The sequence below is a fragment of the Poecile atricapillus genome, chromosome 16 (assembly GCF_030490865.1).
Source record: "Poecile atricapillus isolate bPoeAtr1 chromosome 16, bPoeAtr1.hap1, whole genome shotgun sequence".
NCBI lineage: Eukaryota > Metazoa > Chordata > Aves > Passeriformes > Paridae > Poecile > Poecile atricapillus.
This window is the reverse complement of record NC_081264.1, coordinates 11,036,588-11,051,140: the sequence shown is the minus strand read 5'-3', so window position 1 is coordinate 11,051,140 and position 14,553 is coordinate 11,036,588. Positions and strand designations below refer to the sequence as shown.

General features: G+C 41.7%; 1 protein-coding gene across 2 annotated transcripts; it reads right to left on the bottom strand.

Moving 5' to 3' along the window:
• Positions 1-2,104: 2,104 nt before the first annotated feature.
• On the bottom strand, positions 2,105-14,524 carry LOC131585365 (melanotransferrin-like). Of its 2 annotated transcripts, XR_009278933.1 has the most exons (19): positions 14,322-14,524; positions 11,882-12,019; positions 10,244-10,407; positions 9,788-9,887; positions 9,203-9,379; positions 8,866-9,028; positions 8,695-8,759; positions 7,886-8,043; positions 7,219-7,405; positions 6,912-7,060; positions 6,620-6,710; positions 6,246-6,314; positions 5,811-5,993; positions 5,374-5,530; positions 4,604-4,686; positions 3,621-3,805; positions 3,107-3,293; positions 2,648-2,815; positions 2,105-2,549 (listed from the first exon to the last, which is right to left on the bottom strand). XR_009278933.1 is itself a non-coding variant. In XM_058851483.1 (18 exons), the coding sequence occupies exons 2-18, from the start codon at positions 11,934-11,936 to the stop codon at positions 2,766-2,768; spliced, it is 2,223 nt and encodes a 740-aa protein (XP_058707466.1). In that variant the 5' UTR covers positions 11,937-12,019; positions 14,322-14,524; the 3' UTR covers positions 2,105-2,765. The 2 variants fall into 2 exon arrangements, 1 of the variants encoding a protein (XP_058707466.1); XM_058851483.1 differs by having other exon boundaries at positions 2,105-2,815.
• Between the last annotated feature and the right edge of the window lie 29 nt (positions 14,525-14,553).

Here is a 14,553-nt window from a genome sequence, read left to right as displayed (position 1 = left end):
AGGAAAAGTTCAGACCTCAAATGTGCTTCAAAACATGGAATGTGTTGAGTCTTTTCCTTTGGGTTCTGTTGGGTCTTGTTTGCTTTGTTTAGGGTAGGGTTTTTTAATTTTCTTTTCTGCCCTGCTCTCTTTCATTTCTGATTGAAATAAGATTTCTTAACTTTTTTTTTTTCTACAAGCTACAGCAGAGAGAGCAGAGCAAAGAAAACACTCAAATTCTCTTTGGTTTACAGTAATTGGAGGAGTTACACGATGATGTTGCAGTTGTCTAGCTTCTCCCAGACCCCAAATACACAGCATTACTCTCTTTTGGTTTAGTGTTTGTATGACAATGTAAGCTAGTGGAGACCAAGCATCTCTTCCCCCACTCCAGCATACAGGTGTCAGTCCTGCTTGTGCACTTTCTTGTTTTTTCCTTTCCCACCTCTGTTCCTGTTTACAGCACTCATGGAACAGCCATGTTCCTTGTGGCTGCTGCTTGTACACTGGAAGTGATGACTGGGCAAAAGCTGGGCATTTACCATTCTGAGCTGCTTCTGTCACAGATAATTGAAAGAAAAAAGTGTAGGGGATTCAGCTTTTGGGGTCTTGCATATATCCCTAGCAGGAGGGTATGTACATTTGCCTTTTCATTAAGGAACACACTCCAGTGAGGATGTTTGGTATCACTGTGGAAAGTACATCACAGACTGATGACTAGAACAGCTTGAGAAGGATTGCAAAGCTTTTGCCATGTTCTGTCTCTTAGTAGTAAGTTATGCAGAGCCAGGCAGCTCTTTGCTAAATTTGCTGATTGTAAGAGATAGAAAGATCACTTTCCAAAAAAAAAAAAAAAAAGGAAGAAGAAAATAATTGTTTTCATCATGCTATGACTGGAGCAGCTAAGGCTCCTTAATGTATGGTACAGCATTTGCCTGGCTGGCTTGTGTCTGCATACATTTGAGTTCTGGTGCTTGCTGGATATGATTTTGATTTCCTGCAAGCAGTTCTCATTCATTGTATTTTTATTTCAGGTGGGCCTTTGGTATATTATGTTCCAGGTGCTTTTCTAGAATATGGATGGTAACTGTGGATTAAAAGTCTGTATGATGCTATCAAGTTATCAAAAAGCTCAATGAGAATTTGTACACTTGTGCCATTAGCCTCCATCATGCTCTTGGCATTTTGTTTCTGTTCAATATTGTGTGAATCTAAAATTTTACTGTTTCTTTTGTGTGTGTTTTTAATTTATGGAAATAAAATTTTTCTGAGAACCTTTCAGGTTTTTAAGGCCTTTAGGCTTGTATGGGTAAATATGCATGACAACACGTCTTGCATGCGGGGGGGAAGGTCAAATCTCCAAAGAGATCAGCACTGTGAAGGAACAGGGCCTGCTGTTACTGAGGCACAGAGCAGCAATTCTGGTTTTCCTTCATTTCATCCCAGCCTGGAAGATTTTAATCATGATCTCAGCTACTGTTCAGAGCACTGAGGCAGCATCCATCCTTCAGCTAGCAGAGCAGCAGGAGCCAGGGAGCACTGAAAGCACAGTTCCTGCTCAGCTCAGAGCTGAGAGTCAAGGCTGAGCCTGGCTGGTGGTTCACGTACCAGAGGCTGTGCAAGGCAGCACACTGATGTCTGTGAATCGAAGCTGGAGCACAGAATCATCAACAAAGTCTACCAAGCATTTGTAACGTCTGTGTCAGAAAACAACATCCCTGTCCTTCCAACCCATAAAATCTTGTGTATAACCCAAATTTTTAATTTATCCGTCATCAGCTGCATGCTGCTCTTGGCAAAGCTAGGGCGCAGATGCATTTCTTCAGCATGTTCTCAGAACTCCCTTCTCCCGAGTGCAGTGGCACACGGGCCCCACAGATGGCAGGAAAGCTCCAGGAAAGAAAGGCAGCAACACCTGAGAGGCCTAAACAAGCATCCTGCTCTTTCCCTGCTCCTTCAGGGCTGCAGCTCACTGGCTGCAACAGTATAATCAGGATTTGGCTCTGTCACTGTACTGGGACAATAATGATACAGATGATGAACAGATGATTTCTGTTCAAAAGGCTTCATATCATGTTCAGGCAGAGTTTCTGCTTGTAAAACTTGAGGTGTTTAATGGATAGATAATATTTTGACATTTCAGAGAATCTTAAATTCAAAGTGTCAATATAAAGTAATGGTTGGAGGTCCTGACAAAGAGGAATATCCACTGCTGCAAGCATCCAGTTCTGCTGGCTATTAAATATCTTAATACATTTATTTGTGAGGAAAAATGTTCTGATTTACTAGTAAAAATAATTGGTTAAAGAAGAAATACATATGTGCATTCAGCAGGGACTATCTAGCTGCAACCAAAATGACAGATATAGGAAGACAATGTCACAGCTACCAAAATGTCAGCTGATTGGGGTTTTTGCATGGAAACTGTTTACAAGACAGACAAGGCAAAATGCTACCAACTAACCTGTGCCACTCATACCAGTCTGTATTTTAGTCCATGGTACTGGCCCTGCTCTTTCCACAATGCTGATCCTAGTTCTGTGCTGTTGGTTGTGCTGTTCCCCATGCTGCTGTGCTCCAAAAAAGAAAGGGGCGACATATGAATAGTACTATATTGTCATAAACATAAAATCTGCTGAAAAAAAAGACAATAAGGTGTTCAGCATACATTTTTAGAGATGACTGTTTCCTTGCTGATTGCTTTGGATTGGTTGGACTTGCACATCTTCCTTGTACTCTGAAATGGTTCTAATGTTATGTGCCTTGCAAAGCATCTGTATGAGCTGTCAGTTGGATGAGGATCCACAGATATCCTGTTTGCAGAAGTCCAAGATACCTACAAACCAGTAAGAAAGTATACACTTAAAGATGTTATCAGCTTCAAAAGTAGTAAGTTTTTCAGATACTATTCATTAAAACAGCAGAATAGAGGTCAAATTTCCCTTTTGAATTGCAGTTACCAACTTAGTCTCACAAAAGTCTAGCACAGGACTCCTTAGAAATTTGTTATGAAAAGGATTAGATAGAACATACTTCTCCATGCAGTCTAAACAAAGGGGCCAGAGCTGAGCACAGAAGGCTGCCTGTTGCATGTCTCTCTAACTCAGAATTAACAACTTGACTTTACCTGCAGGTGTGCAATTAAACACTGATTCTGCCAGTTGAACAAAAGACTCTCCAAGGATCTCCTGATAGCTCAGGTGACTTGCATGAACAAGGTACTGTGTAGTGTCTTTGAAAAGCAAATCATTTTCACCATACTTCCATGACTGAAAGAGTTGGAATTCAGAATCCAATTTGCTTCCCAGAGATTCCTGAACAGAAAAGGAATAAAAGTTTCAGAGCTTGGGTCATTAACAGAACTTTTATCTAGCCCTGCTCTTATTAGTACAAAAAGATGCACTTTTGCAGTGCCTTATTTTTCAGCAAAAGTATGGCTGCTGTGGAATGGGAATTGGTGCCAAATTACTCCTTAAGAGATTCCAAATAATTATTTTCTCAATCTCCTATGTACATTTTTAATTCTTTTTGTATTGGATCTGAAGGGACTAGTATATAAAGCTTTTCATCTTGAAAGGGTTTTCAGCAGTTGTACATAATGAATGGTAACATGCCAAGGTTTTCCCTGTTACCTGTCATACCTGAGATTGCAGTAGAAAGTCAGAGATTTTAGTGACAGTGACTGGTCGAGTCATGACTGCGCTGGGGGGAATGGGGCCAAGGTTACAGCCAGCCCATTCTGTGACTGCCGCGCGCGTTCCGTCCGGACACAAGAGTTCAAAGTCAAGGGCGGTATAACCTTTTGCCCAACCAGAGCTGCCCAGATCTGAAAAGAGAATGAAGTGAAAGGTAATCCTTTTAGAGTAGAAGAGAGGGTGAATCTCAAATAAAATGTTAGAACTTGAGAGGGAGAAGTTTAGTCAATGTGTTCAAAACAAACACAGCGTGCTATGTGGTCATTTCTTAGGAATGCAAGGACCAAGGACCAGGGTTGTGTTTTCACTGAGGTCAATGAACTTGAGCTGCACCTATCAACTAAACTAGAATAATATCAAGGCATATGAACAGCATATCATGTCTCATCTGCATCTGTAATAAGATCCCTTTCTGGAAACCAAGCAATTCAGCCTGCATGCCCTTTGCTTCCCCAAACAAACTGCTAATTGCTGCAGGAATTCCTGTGTGTTTCCAGCCCCTTATATCTTCATTTGGTTTGAGAGAGATTCCTCTCTTAGAAAAGTCTCTTCTCTTACTGAAATTGCCTAAAATAGAATTTTATTTTGCTTTAATGAGGGTTCCTTTGCTCCTTGACTCTAAGAAAAACACATTTTGGTTTGCCTTTTAAAGCTTTGAGCTTTCCAGAAATTTAGTGCAGTCTCCAAGGATGATTATTCCAACACATATCTTTGCACTGGGTGATTCTTCTTCTTTCCCCTCTTGCAGTACCTGAATGTTGAGCTTTTCTGGAATACCTGTATGTAAAATGCTCCTAGCAATCAAACACAGCTTCATGGGCCTAGATTAAACCTGGAAAGACTGATCCCCACGAGTGATGGGTGCTTTTTGAGATGCAACTTATGTTAATGAACATTCTCAAAGGAAAAGGGAATTATCTACATCTCACCCTCTATATTCTGGAGCAGGTTTGAGTGTTCCAGGAAAGCTACATCTCCAAAGCTTCTTCCACTGGGATTGCCAACTAGGCACCTAGTGCAAGAAAGGAACAAGTGATCAAAGACAGCACTACATGGTGACTGACATTTGGACAGTCATCTGAAGCTAAAACAGGAGTATCTGGAAGTATCCCTCCCATCTCTAATCCCTTGGAATATGCTGGTGATCTCAGCATAGAGATTTGCTAAAATAATCCTTTTCATCCCTTACAGCAGCTCCCAAGCCAAAGCTGCTGCACAATGTGCACCTTCACCCATGCCTAGGCAGGAAAGAGAATGAAATTTAACTAAATGGATTATGTGTATTTCATAAGAGTGCTTTCACCTTTAATAGTCTTCTCTGCCTCTGTCTTCAACTATTTATTTTTTTTATATCTCCACTCTATTTAATTATCTCCTGTATGCTACACTGCTTCTTACCACAGCACCTCTTCTCTCTGATCTTTTCATCCCTTCCCTTTAATGAATCAGTACCAATGCTCTAAGCCTTACATGTTTGGAAGCATTGCTTTGCTCTGGAAATGGTTTCATGGCCATTTTAAATCATCAGTCAGCTGAACATCCCATAGCAACTGCAACCAAAACAAAATACACACTAGCAAAAGTTTATACAGCCAGATGCTGAACAAATAGGAAAAAAAAAAACCTTAAAAAAAGTCAGCAAAGTAATAAGGCAATTCTGGCTGTTGCTCTGCGTTTCTGACTCTCACAAAAAGCTCACCTGAGTGCTCCCATATTGCCGTAGTAACGTTCGTTGTGACTTGCAGCACATCTGCTGGACACCCGAGCTCCTTCCACCTCACCATCTCCAATGCACACCTTGCACAGGTTTCCATCTGCTCCTGGCATGCAGCCCTTCCAAAAGTAATTCTGATAAGCTGAGTAAAGAAAACTGAGATGAGATTAAGGCAAGGTGCTCCCAAGCCTCTTCACATACGGGAAAAGACAGGAAAGGAATTTCATCCTAACAACTAGCATGAAGAGGGCTAAATAGTGTGACACATAGTCAATTATGAGGAAAAGCTGTTTCAACACCCTCTGAAACTGTAGTCAGCAGTTGCTGGTCGGATCCTCATGGCCCCATCTCTATCTTGCTCCCAAATCTAGAGCTTCAGATTTTCATGGTCTAGTTGAGAGAGAACCCAGAGCAGCCCTTACCAGAGGCAATATCACAGTTGTCAGTGTCATTCTGCCAAGCTCCCACTGTGTGTCTGGACAGAAGTAACCATCCTCCAGGACTGTACAGGTGACTGTGGCAGGACCGCCTTCCCCTAAGGTTATGGATGTGAATCTGTTTGGCACTTTTCTTAGCTAGGGCAACAGCATAAACTGGTGGTAGTGCTGTAAAACAATAACAAACAGTTACACCAAGGCAATTAAGCATTCCAGATGAGTACAGTTCCCCTTCCCTCCCTCATCTTGTCACAGTATCTTCAGTTACAGTACAGGACCTACACTCTTTGCTTAGCCACAAAGCTCTTGTCCTTGCACAGAAAATTCTGTTCTAAACAAACAAGCAAGTACATTCCTATATAAACCCTAGAACAGTCTCAGGAAAATCTAGATCTTATGCCCTCTCAAAGTTTCTGTTACCTTTATGCTTAAGATGAATTTGTTTCCCTGTTTTCTCCATGGTCTCAATTGCTGGGGCACAATCTCCCCCTGGAAGGAGAGATAAACATTAAGGATCTTGCAACTGCTGTCATTCCTTTTACATGGCAGCATTCCTTCAAAACCCTTGTGATCCTCTTCAGCTATGTCAGCACCTTTGTCCCTTTAACAGAAGGGATAAAATAAACAGACCAAATGCTAGAACCAGTTAGTGGAAGAGATGGGAAGGGTATTTGGACATTTATACTGACTCCTGCTTCCATCACAAAACATCATAAACTGTGGAAATTTAATTATATTCTTAATGGTACTGTTTTGATTCCCTCTCTTCTTGATAAGGTCACATGAGAACTCACCATAGCATTCTGCAGCTACAGGCACCAGTCCACACCTCCCTGCGATGTACACGTGTGTTGCGTCCAGGGTGACTGCATCAGCCTCACTACTCTGCCAGCAGCATTAGAGAAAAAAACAAAACCAGGATTTGCATCAATTGTGTATCCAAGCAGCAGGACTTCTCCACTGGCTTGAAATTCCCCTGAATAAATTCCCTCTCATTATTCCTGAAGGTAGTTTTCCTCTCCTTAATTCAGACAAGACATACACACTCTGTACAGTCCTCTACCTTGAGCAGAAGGAGTCTCCTACCTTGATCATCTCAATACATTTGGTCATGGAATTTGCTTGGACACAGACTAATGGGTCGGATTTGATGTTCAGTGCCCACTCCTCGCATTTGCGAAGCTCAGCATCACTGATGCAGCACCAGCGCACAACGCTGTTGTCCAAAGAGCTCCCTGGAATGGAAGCAGATCATGTCACCAGTGCACCAATCTGTTACATGTTAAGGATGTTCAGGTGAATGCACCTGGAGGGTGCCTGAAGGGAGGAATAATGTGGAAGGAGAACTTTTTCTTCCCTTTCCTTAGCTACAGTCCTCTGGAATGGTTCTCACCTTCATGGCCGAGTCCCTTAAGGAGAGCTACATAATCCAGACCAAGGACATAGGCAATCTCCAGCTGCTCCTCGAGAAGCTGCAGGTGCTGAGTGGCATCTCGGAACAGCAGATTCTGCCCCCCAAAGGCTGCTGAACTGAAGAGTTCAAACCTGGCTCTTTCCTTTCCTTTACGCCCAAAGAGGCGCTAGGAGAAGAACAACAGTTTTAAGTTGCAACAAATCTGCTCATTCTTCCAGCAATAGGCAGCCTCAGCCTTCCCTCCCTTTGTATCAGTGGTAAAGATATCAAATACTATTTATAAGTTAAGAAAAATGGATGAAGAAAAGTGAGCCCTGCCTGAACCTGTAAGTCTCCTTCAGCTACATAAAAATTGATTCAAGTTCCACAGCAGGATGAACATCATTAGCCTTCTTCCAGTTTGTGTGTTATGGCATCTTCCCCTTCTTTACTGATTTATTCCCAGCCTCCTATGAAGAACACTTCAGAAAAAAGCAAAACCTTACACAAGCCAATGCAAGATCCTACCCCAGAATGAACAATTTTTAGCACTTTATTCACACTAACTATAAATTTCTCAAGAAAAAAGGCAACCTGGGTCATAACTGCCACACAAAGATGGAATTAAAAACTGTGTCTGGACATAGGCATTTTAATATTCACTCACTTGGATCATGCTAAGGAATTTGTTGGTGATCTTCTGGAAGTTGTTGCGGGTGACAATGCCACGGCCAGGCCCCTTGCCCAGGTTACAGGTGCTGTGTTCTGTCAGCTCAGCTGTGGAGCCATCAGGACACAAGAGTTCATATTCCTGTTGTTCTGACTCTGAAACAAGGAGACATTCATGAATCTGTGACAGGAGCCATAACTTGGCAGCAGGCAGAGATGGAATATAAAATATTTTTCAGTGGAGGTTGCTAAAGGTTATGCAGGCAGCACTGTGTACCAAGCACACTTGGGAAAGTTTTCTTTGGTAAGTGCTTCTCTTATCAAAGATTAGGACCTCAGCCAGAGCTGTTCCAAAATGCTCTTTAAGCTGTACCCCTGTAAAGATGTTTATTTAAAATTACTTACCTGCAAATACTACTGCTAACTACCCTTGGTACAGAGCTCAACTGAGTTTAAAAGTACAAGGCTGGTGTACAGGAACTTCACAGTTACGGAGCTCAATACACTGAATTTTAAAAGGAATCTTGCAACTCAGGCAAAGCAAATACTGACAGCTGTGTCAGAGACAGTTAATGAAATCACCTGTCTGCTCCCATTCTAAGAATCTCCTGTGAGCAATCATTGCTCACTCACACTTTCCTGTTCTGTTCCTTTCTAAGTTGTGTGGAGAGTCAAGAAATACCCCTGAACTGCTTGCAGGGATTGAATTTTCCCCAGAAACAATAAAAATAGAGGAATATCCCCCAAACACCTGTGCAGGAAAGAGCATAGCTAGAGATTAAAAGAAAACTGCATTTTTAAGATTACCTGTGGCACTCATAATTCTTAGGTGATCTAAAAAGGCAACATCTGCCACTCCATCCTTCAAGCACCTACAGGAAGACAAATGCCATCCTATTAACATTTCACCTGCCTTTCCTACCTTGTAAGTTCTTTGTCCCCCAAAAGTGAATTCAGCCCCAGTGTCCCAGAGCTCACCTGAAGGCTCCATCAGAGTCGTAGAAGGGTTCATTACTGCTTGTCTCACAGAAGTGGTTCCTGTCTCTGACATAGGATTTTTGTCCTTGGCAGAGAGCACACAACTGGGGAGCAGCAACACCAACCCCAGGGATGCAGCTTGCATTGAAGTACTCACTGATTGCTGCAGGGGGAAAAAAACAAAACAAAAGAAAAGAAAAAATTCAAATGGGGAAAAAAATCAGAAGAGGAAAGGGGGCCAAACATATCATGGCCATAACTAGTTCATCCTACATCTGCTGGCATTTCAGTTGCTTTTGCTGTGGCCAGAGGTAGCCCTGTGGCTCCTGTCACCTACCTTGCCTCAGAGGTTGTGCCTCATCCCAGGAAAGATAATTTCTTGCAAGGAGAAAGCCAAGTGGAATATTCCAGCCCGATGTCCACCTGGCTCCATTGTGACAGCTGCGCACACCTCGTAGACTCTGGATATCCAGAGTTCCTCGTCTGGCAATGGCCACAGCAAACACACAATTTCCTGCAATAGCACAAAATGTGCAACAGAAAATAAAAAAAAAAGAATCTCAATTCTACAGCTTCCATCTCTGAAGAGAAGTTGAACTACTTCCGTGAACATGGCTAAAGAAGAAATTGTCTTAGGCCTATTCAATGGAGGTGCTTGTGCCAGGAACTTAACCACATACTGACTACATGGCACCTTGTCAAACAACCAATGCAAGTCTGTCAGTACCACAGGCAGAAAGGCTACTGGGTACAGAGAATCACTGGTATTTTATTCATCATTAAGTATTTTAGAAACAATTGTTAGCCACCTCCATACTCCTACAAAGTTAATAAAAGATATTGATTTTTTTTTTCAAGAAATCTAGAGCCATTCCTTAGCCAAATCAGAAGTACAGTTTATTCTTCAGCTTTACCAACCTACCTTGATCATAGATCTCCTTTGCCACCACTGCCAAGCCGTACAGCTTTACAGCAGAGTAAACATCTCCAGCATCCAAGGAGGCAGCATCTGCTTTATTTGCCTTTAAAACAACAGCAAAACCCTCAAAACAAGTGTGTTTACAAGGACACAAACAGAAGGTTCAAGAGCAAGTTTCTGCCTGAACAAATTTTAATTTAGTAGTTTGCTTTTGTCCATTTATTTCCAAGCAGACTTCTCTAGTTCTTGGAGATTGCAAAGACTTTAGCTGGGGTAAAACAGTACATCCTAGAATGCTCACAAGATTTAATTCTTGCCTCTCAAGTCACTGTGTACTTTGTCATATAAGCAGTTCAATTATTTCTGTATAATTTTGTTTTCCCATAGTTTCTGTTTACCAGTTACTTTTCCAAGAGGACTTGGACACAAAATCATTTTTTAAAGTCTCTGTGAGCTCACCCTGATTTTATCAATGCAGTCATATGTATTGTGGGCTCTGATGCAAGAAATCCTAGTAAAGGAACTGGCAGTAGTGAGGGGCAGCACAGCCGTAAGCACTTTGGAGAGCTCAGCACACTTTCTTTGTTCCAGGTCAGAAAGGGTGCACCATCGGAATTTCTTCCCTGTAGGGTAAAAAAAGAAGTCAAGATTTGTAGGATTTCATGAAAAATCCCCCCAGTTTAACACCTTATGGAGGAGAGACATTATTCTATTCTATTTAACTTCCCAATAGCTTGATTGTGCTCACTCACACCCACATACCCACACACCTAGAGGCAGCCAAGAGATGTGCCCACATGTGGCCAAGGTCACTTTTGCCCAACATGAGGAAAACATTTATCTTTAACGTGTCCCTTTGCTTCCTTTTGACTGAAAACAACCAAATAGCTTTTGGCAGATTTTTCAAGAATCAGCAATTGTCATGGCAAGATCTTTTACCACAGAATCTTCCTTGCCTCAACCTTAGTGCATTTTAGGTAAGGCTGCCACCCAAAATTAGGAGGAAGCAAAAGTAAGCGTGTGTTTATGGCTATGGCCTGTTTTCCTGTTGGGATAGCAAGAGAAGGAATGGCACTTACAATCCTCCTGTTACTGGAGTGCAGTTTTTCTCCTAACAAATCAACTGGGATGTGACTCCATCACAGCACAGACCTTCTAATCTTCATGTAAACATGCATTCCCCAGGGTTTATCAGTTTTACTGCTGTCCTTGGTTATCAATACAGGCCATTCTTTTAACATTTGTTCTGCTGATTCCTCTGGTGCTTTCACACTCCAAAAAGATGCAATAAAGCGTGGAGGTGAAGGTGAAACTTCCTTTTTTAGAAGGACTTGGAGGTTTGGTGGGTTTAAACCAACTAAAAAGCTAAATCTTAAAGAAATCCAGACATGCCAACAAAATTTCCTCCTTTGCTTTAGGTTGCAATTATTCTATCTTGTATTATTCCTCTGAAATGCATTCTACTCTGAAATATATCATCATCTGCAAGAAGATACAATACATTTAAGGACGAAAAAAGTGATTGTTGCACACAAAAATAGCATGCAGTTATGTAACTTGAGAGAATCTTAAGCCATGTAATGAAAAACAGGACTGAACACACAGAAAATGTCACAATATCTCTAACATTGTCATTTCCAGATGTTTAAGCATCTGACTCTCTGGAGAACTATTAATACTAGCAATGTGTACAATTAAATCATTGAAGTTTTTATTTCTTTGAGCATAGACATTAGTCCTCCACTTGTTTTGACATTAATTCAGCACAATTCCAAGAAGAACCCACAGTGGTTTTAGAGGGGAGCAGCTTGAGATCCACTGCCTCATTCTGACACTGCTAATGAGTAGGCAGACCTCAACTACTCAAAGGAAACAAACTCTCACTGAAATACTAAGGAAGTTGTGGATCAAGCTGCTTCTAAACATAACAGGGTCACCATCTGCCAATGATCAAACAGAAAAAACACAGGCGCAGCTCTAACTGCAACTTCTTTCTTCGACTTCTTTCTTCACACAAAGGAAAACAAAACCAAACCATGTATTAATTTGAATGTCACCCACCCAGAGGCAACCTTTCCCTCTCTGCATCAGCCTTACCGGAAACCAGCAAAGAAAAGATGATTAGGACAATTAAAATCGCTGTCTTCATCATTACAGCAGTTCAGCAAGGATCTTCTCTCCACCCTGACGCTCTGCCTTCTCATGCCAGGAATTCCACAGTGATGACCAAAGCTTCTGGAAGATAACAGGGGGGGTTTAGGCATCAAAGCAACAAGGACAAACCAAGATTTAAGAAACCAAACAGTCAGAGGATAGTTTATCCTTGTATGCAAAGGAGAAAGGGACAGTGTCCCTTTCCTACCACAGAAAATATCCATGCATTTCCTGCTCAGTTTTTATCAGACACAGAAAGAAATGTAAGCCTCTGCTTTAAAAATAAATAGTACTTCTGCTGTTTCAAAAGGCACTCAAATGCCTTTAGGAGAAGGGGACAAGACTTACACTTAACTTATAAAAAAACACCAAAAGCTAAGTGAATTATCCAAACTACTGACCTACAGAATACTGAAGGGTCCTTCTTAACTTTTTCCACCTGATAATGGCTAATCTATGGAGTAATTTTAAACAAAAACTATCCCTATGCCTCCCTAAGAATACAGAACAGAGCTGGGACACTGCTGACTGTCTTGATTTTCCTCATTCCATTTCATCCCAGAAATCTCATTCAAACTGCCTTATTCCCCTATTTTCTAACATTTAACCTGAAGTATTATTGCCTCTTTATTACTCTACAGCAGCTATTAACATCATTAATTCTATGGCAGGGAAAAAATACATTTATTTATATATTATATATTAGCAGAAGGGTCTGATGATGTATAAAATATTGTTAATATGGTTTCATCTTTCCTGTTCAGGAAAGAATTAACTGTTCCAAGAGTTCTGGAGGAATAGAGTCTTTATCCTACTTTTGTTTTCCTTCTTCATCTTACAGATTTCCCTGGTGCTTTGTCTACTTCATGAAATTTTGCAGATACTTTTCCCAGACTTTCGATGCCTTATATACCCTTCCCTAGTGATTCAGTCATCATTCCCCACTTGCTTCTTTCACACTCAGGTATTGCTTACCTCTTGAGTTTCACAAGTTCCCTCTCTAGATCTGCAACATCTGTTGAGGTGTTGTTTCCCACTAATCTGATCACAGGAGTTACATGGAATAACAGGATAGTTTGGATTGGAAGGGACCTTAAAGCTCATCCTTTTCCACCCTGCTGCCAAGGGCAGGGACACCTTCCACTAAATCAGGTTGCTTCAAACCCCATCCAGCCTGAGGCATTTCTCATTTCTTCCTGCTCTCCCTGAACGAATGTTCTCAAGCCCCAAGACCTCCATTCTCTCATTTGTTGGAGGAGCTGTGGTATTAATCCCCCCTTTGACTTGGCTCAGCTGCACAGGCCTAGCACAGCTCAGTATCCTTAGGGAAGTACATTTTATCCCTGAGGGCAGTCTATATAATCTTACCAGATGTTAAAAAACTCCATAAATGTAAGAACAAGACACATCATAAAAGTAATTTTAAAATAGTTACATGTCCATATATTTACTTTAAATTCCATGGAGAAAGATTAGATCAGAACAGATTATTAATCAGTTTAGCCTTGTGACAATTATTTTACACTATAAACAAGTGTTTACATTTAACTACTCCTTAACCTCTGAATCACTTCTCAGTCAGTTCTGGGGAAACTTGTCTGTCAGGCACACCAGTGGGGTGCACTTACACATCAAAGCTAATGGCTCTTGCAAGGCTTGTACCAAAGCACTTAAGAGCATCAAATCCCTCCTGCTCTGAGGTTTTACTTCCTGCCGGTCTTACCATTATGTACAGGATATGTAAATCCCAACAATTCAGTAAGCAGTAATATTTCTGTTTCATGAGGGCTGTGTCTGGATTTCCCCTCAAAGTTTACATATTTATCAATAAAAGGCTTTCCTGTACATGTTTAAGATACTTATACAGATACTACTGCCTGTGGTGATACAAAAGGAAGGCAGAATGACATGAAGGTGTTGTAGAGTTCATTTAGGTCTGGTCAGGAAAATAAACAAACATAAATCAGGAATTTAAATTAATCAGCTTGCCTGAGGACCGTGTCCTAAAGCACTGAGGATGTGGAAGCACAGTGCCAGGATTCTTAAATTCTTTTCCTACTCATTCACCCTTTGAAACTACCCTTCTGCCACCGTCAGAAAAAGGTATTTAGCTACTTCTCGGCAGTGTAGCATTTTTTAATCTCAGGATGCATCTAAGAGAGTGTAATAACCAAATAACCTCTATAAAATTCACTCAGGGCAGCAGGTAGCCAGGCAACATCCAGTCAAGGGTCACCAGAGGAGAAATAGATGTTACTGCACCTTCCTGCCAGACATCTCCCTTGAAGGAACAGCATTGTGTCTGTCCCACGTCGTGTGTCCTCTCCCTAAAATCCCTGCCCTGATATTCCTGGTGCTCCCATACCTGCGGCAAATAACTTACCTGTCTGAAAACAGCAGCGCTGAAAAGCAGCTGAACTCCACCTGCCTCATCCTGAGTTCCCTAACAGCAGCCCCCTGCTCCCGCTGAGCACAGTTCACAACCCCTTCGTGGAGCAGCTTCATCCCCCATAGCACAAACCCTCAGGAAACCACCCTGTCCCTCCCTACGCGCCATATTCCCTCAGGGAATTCCTGAGGGGCTCTGTCCCCCTCACACGCCCCCCCCCGGGCGG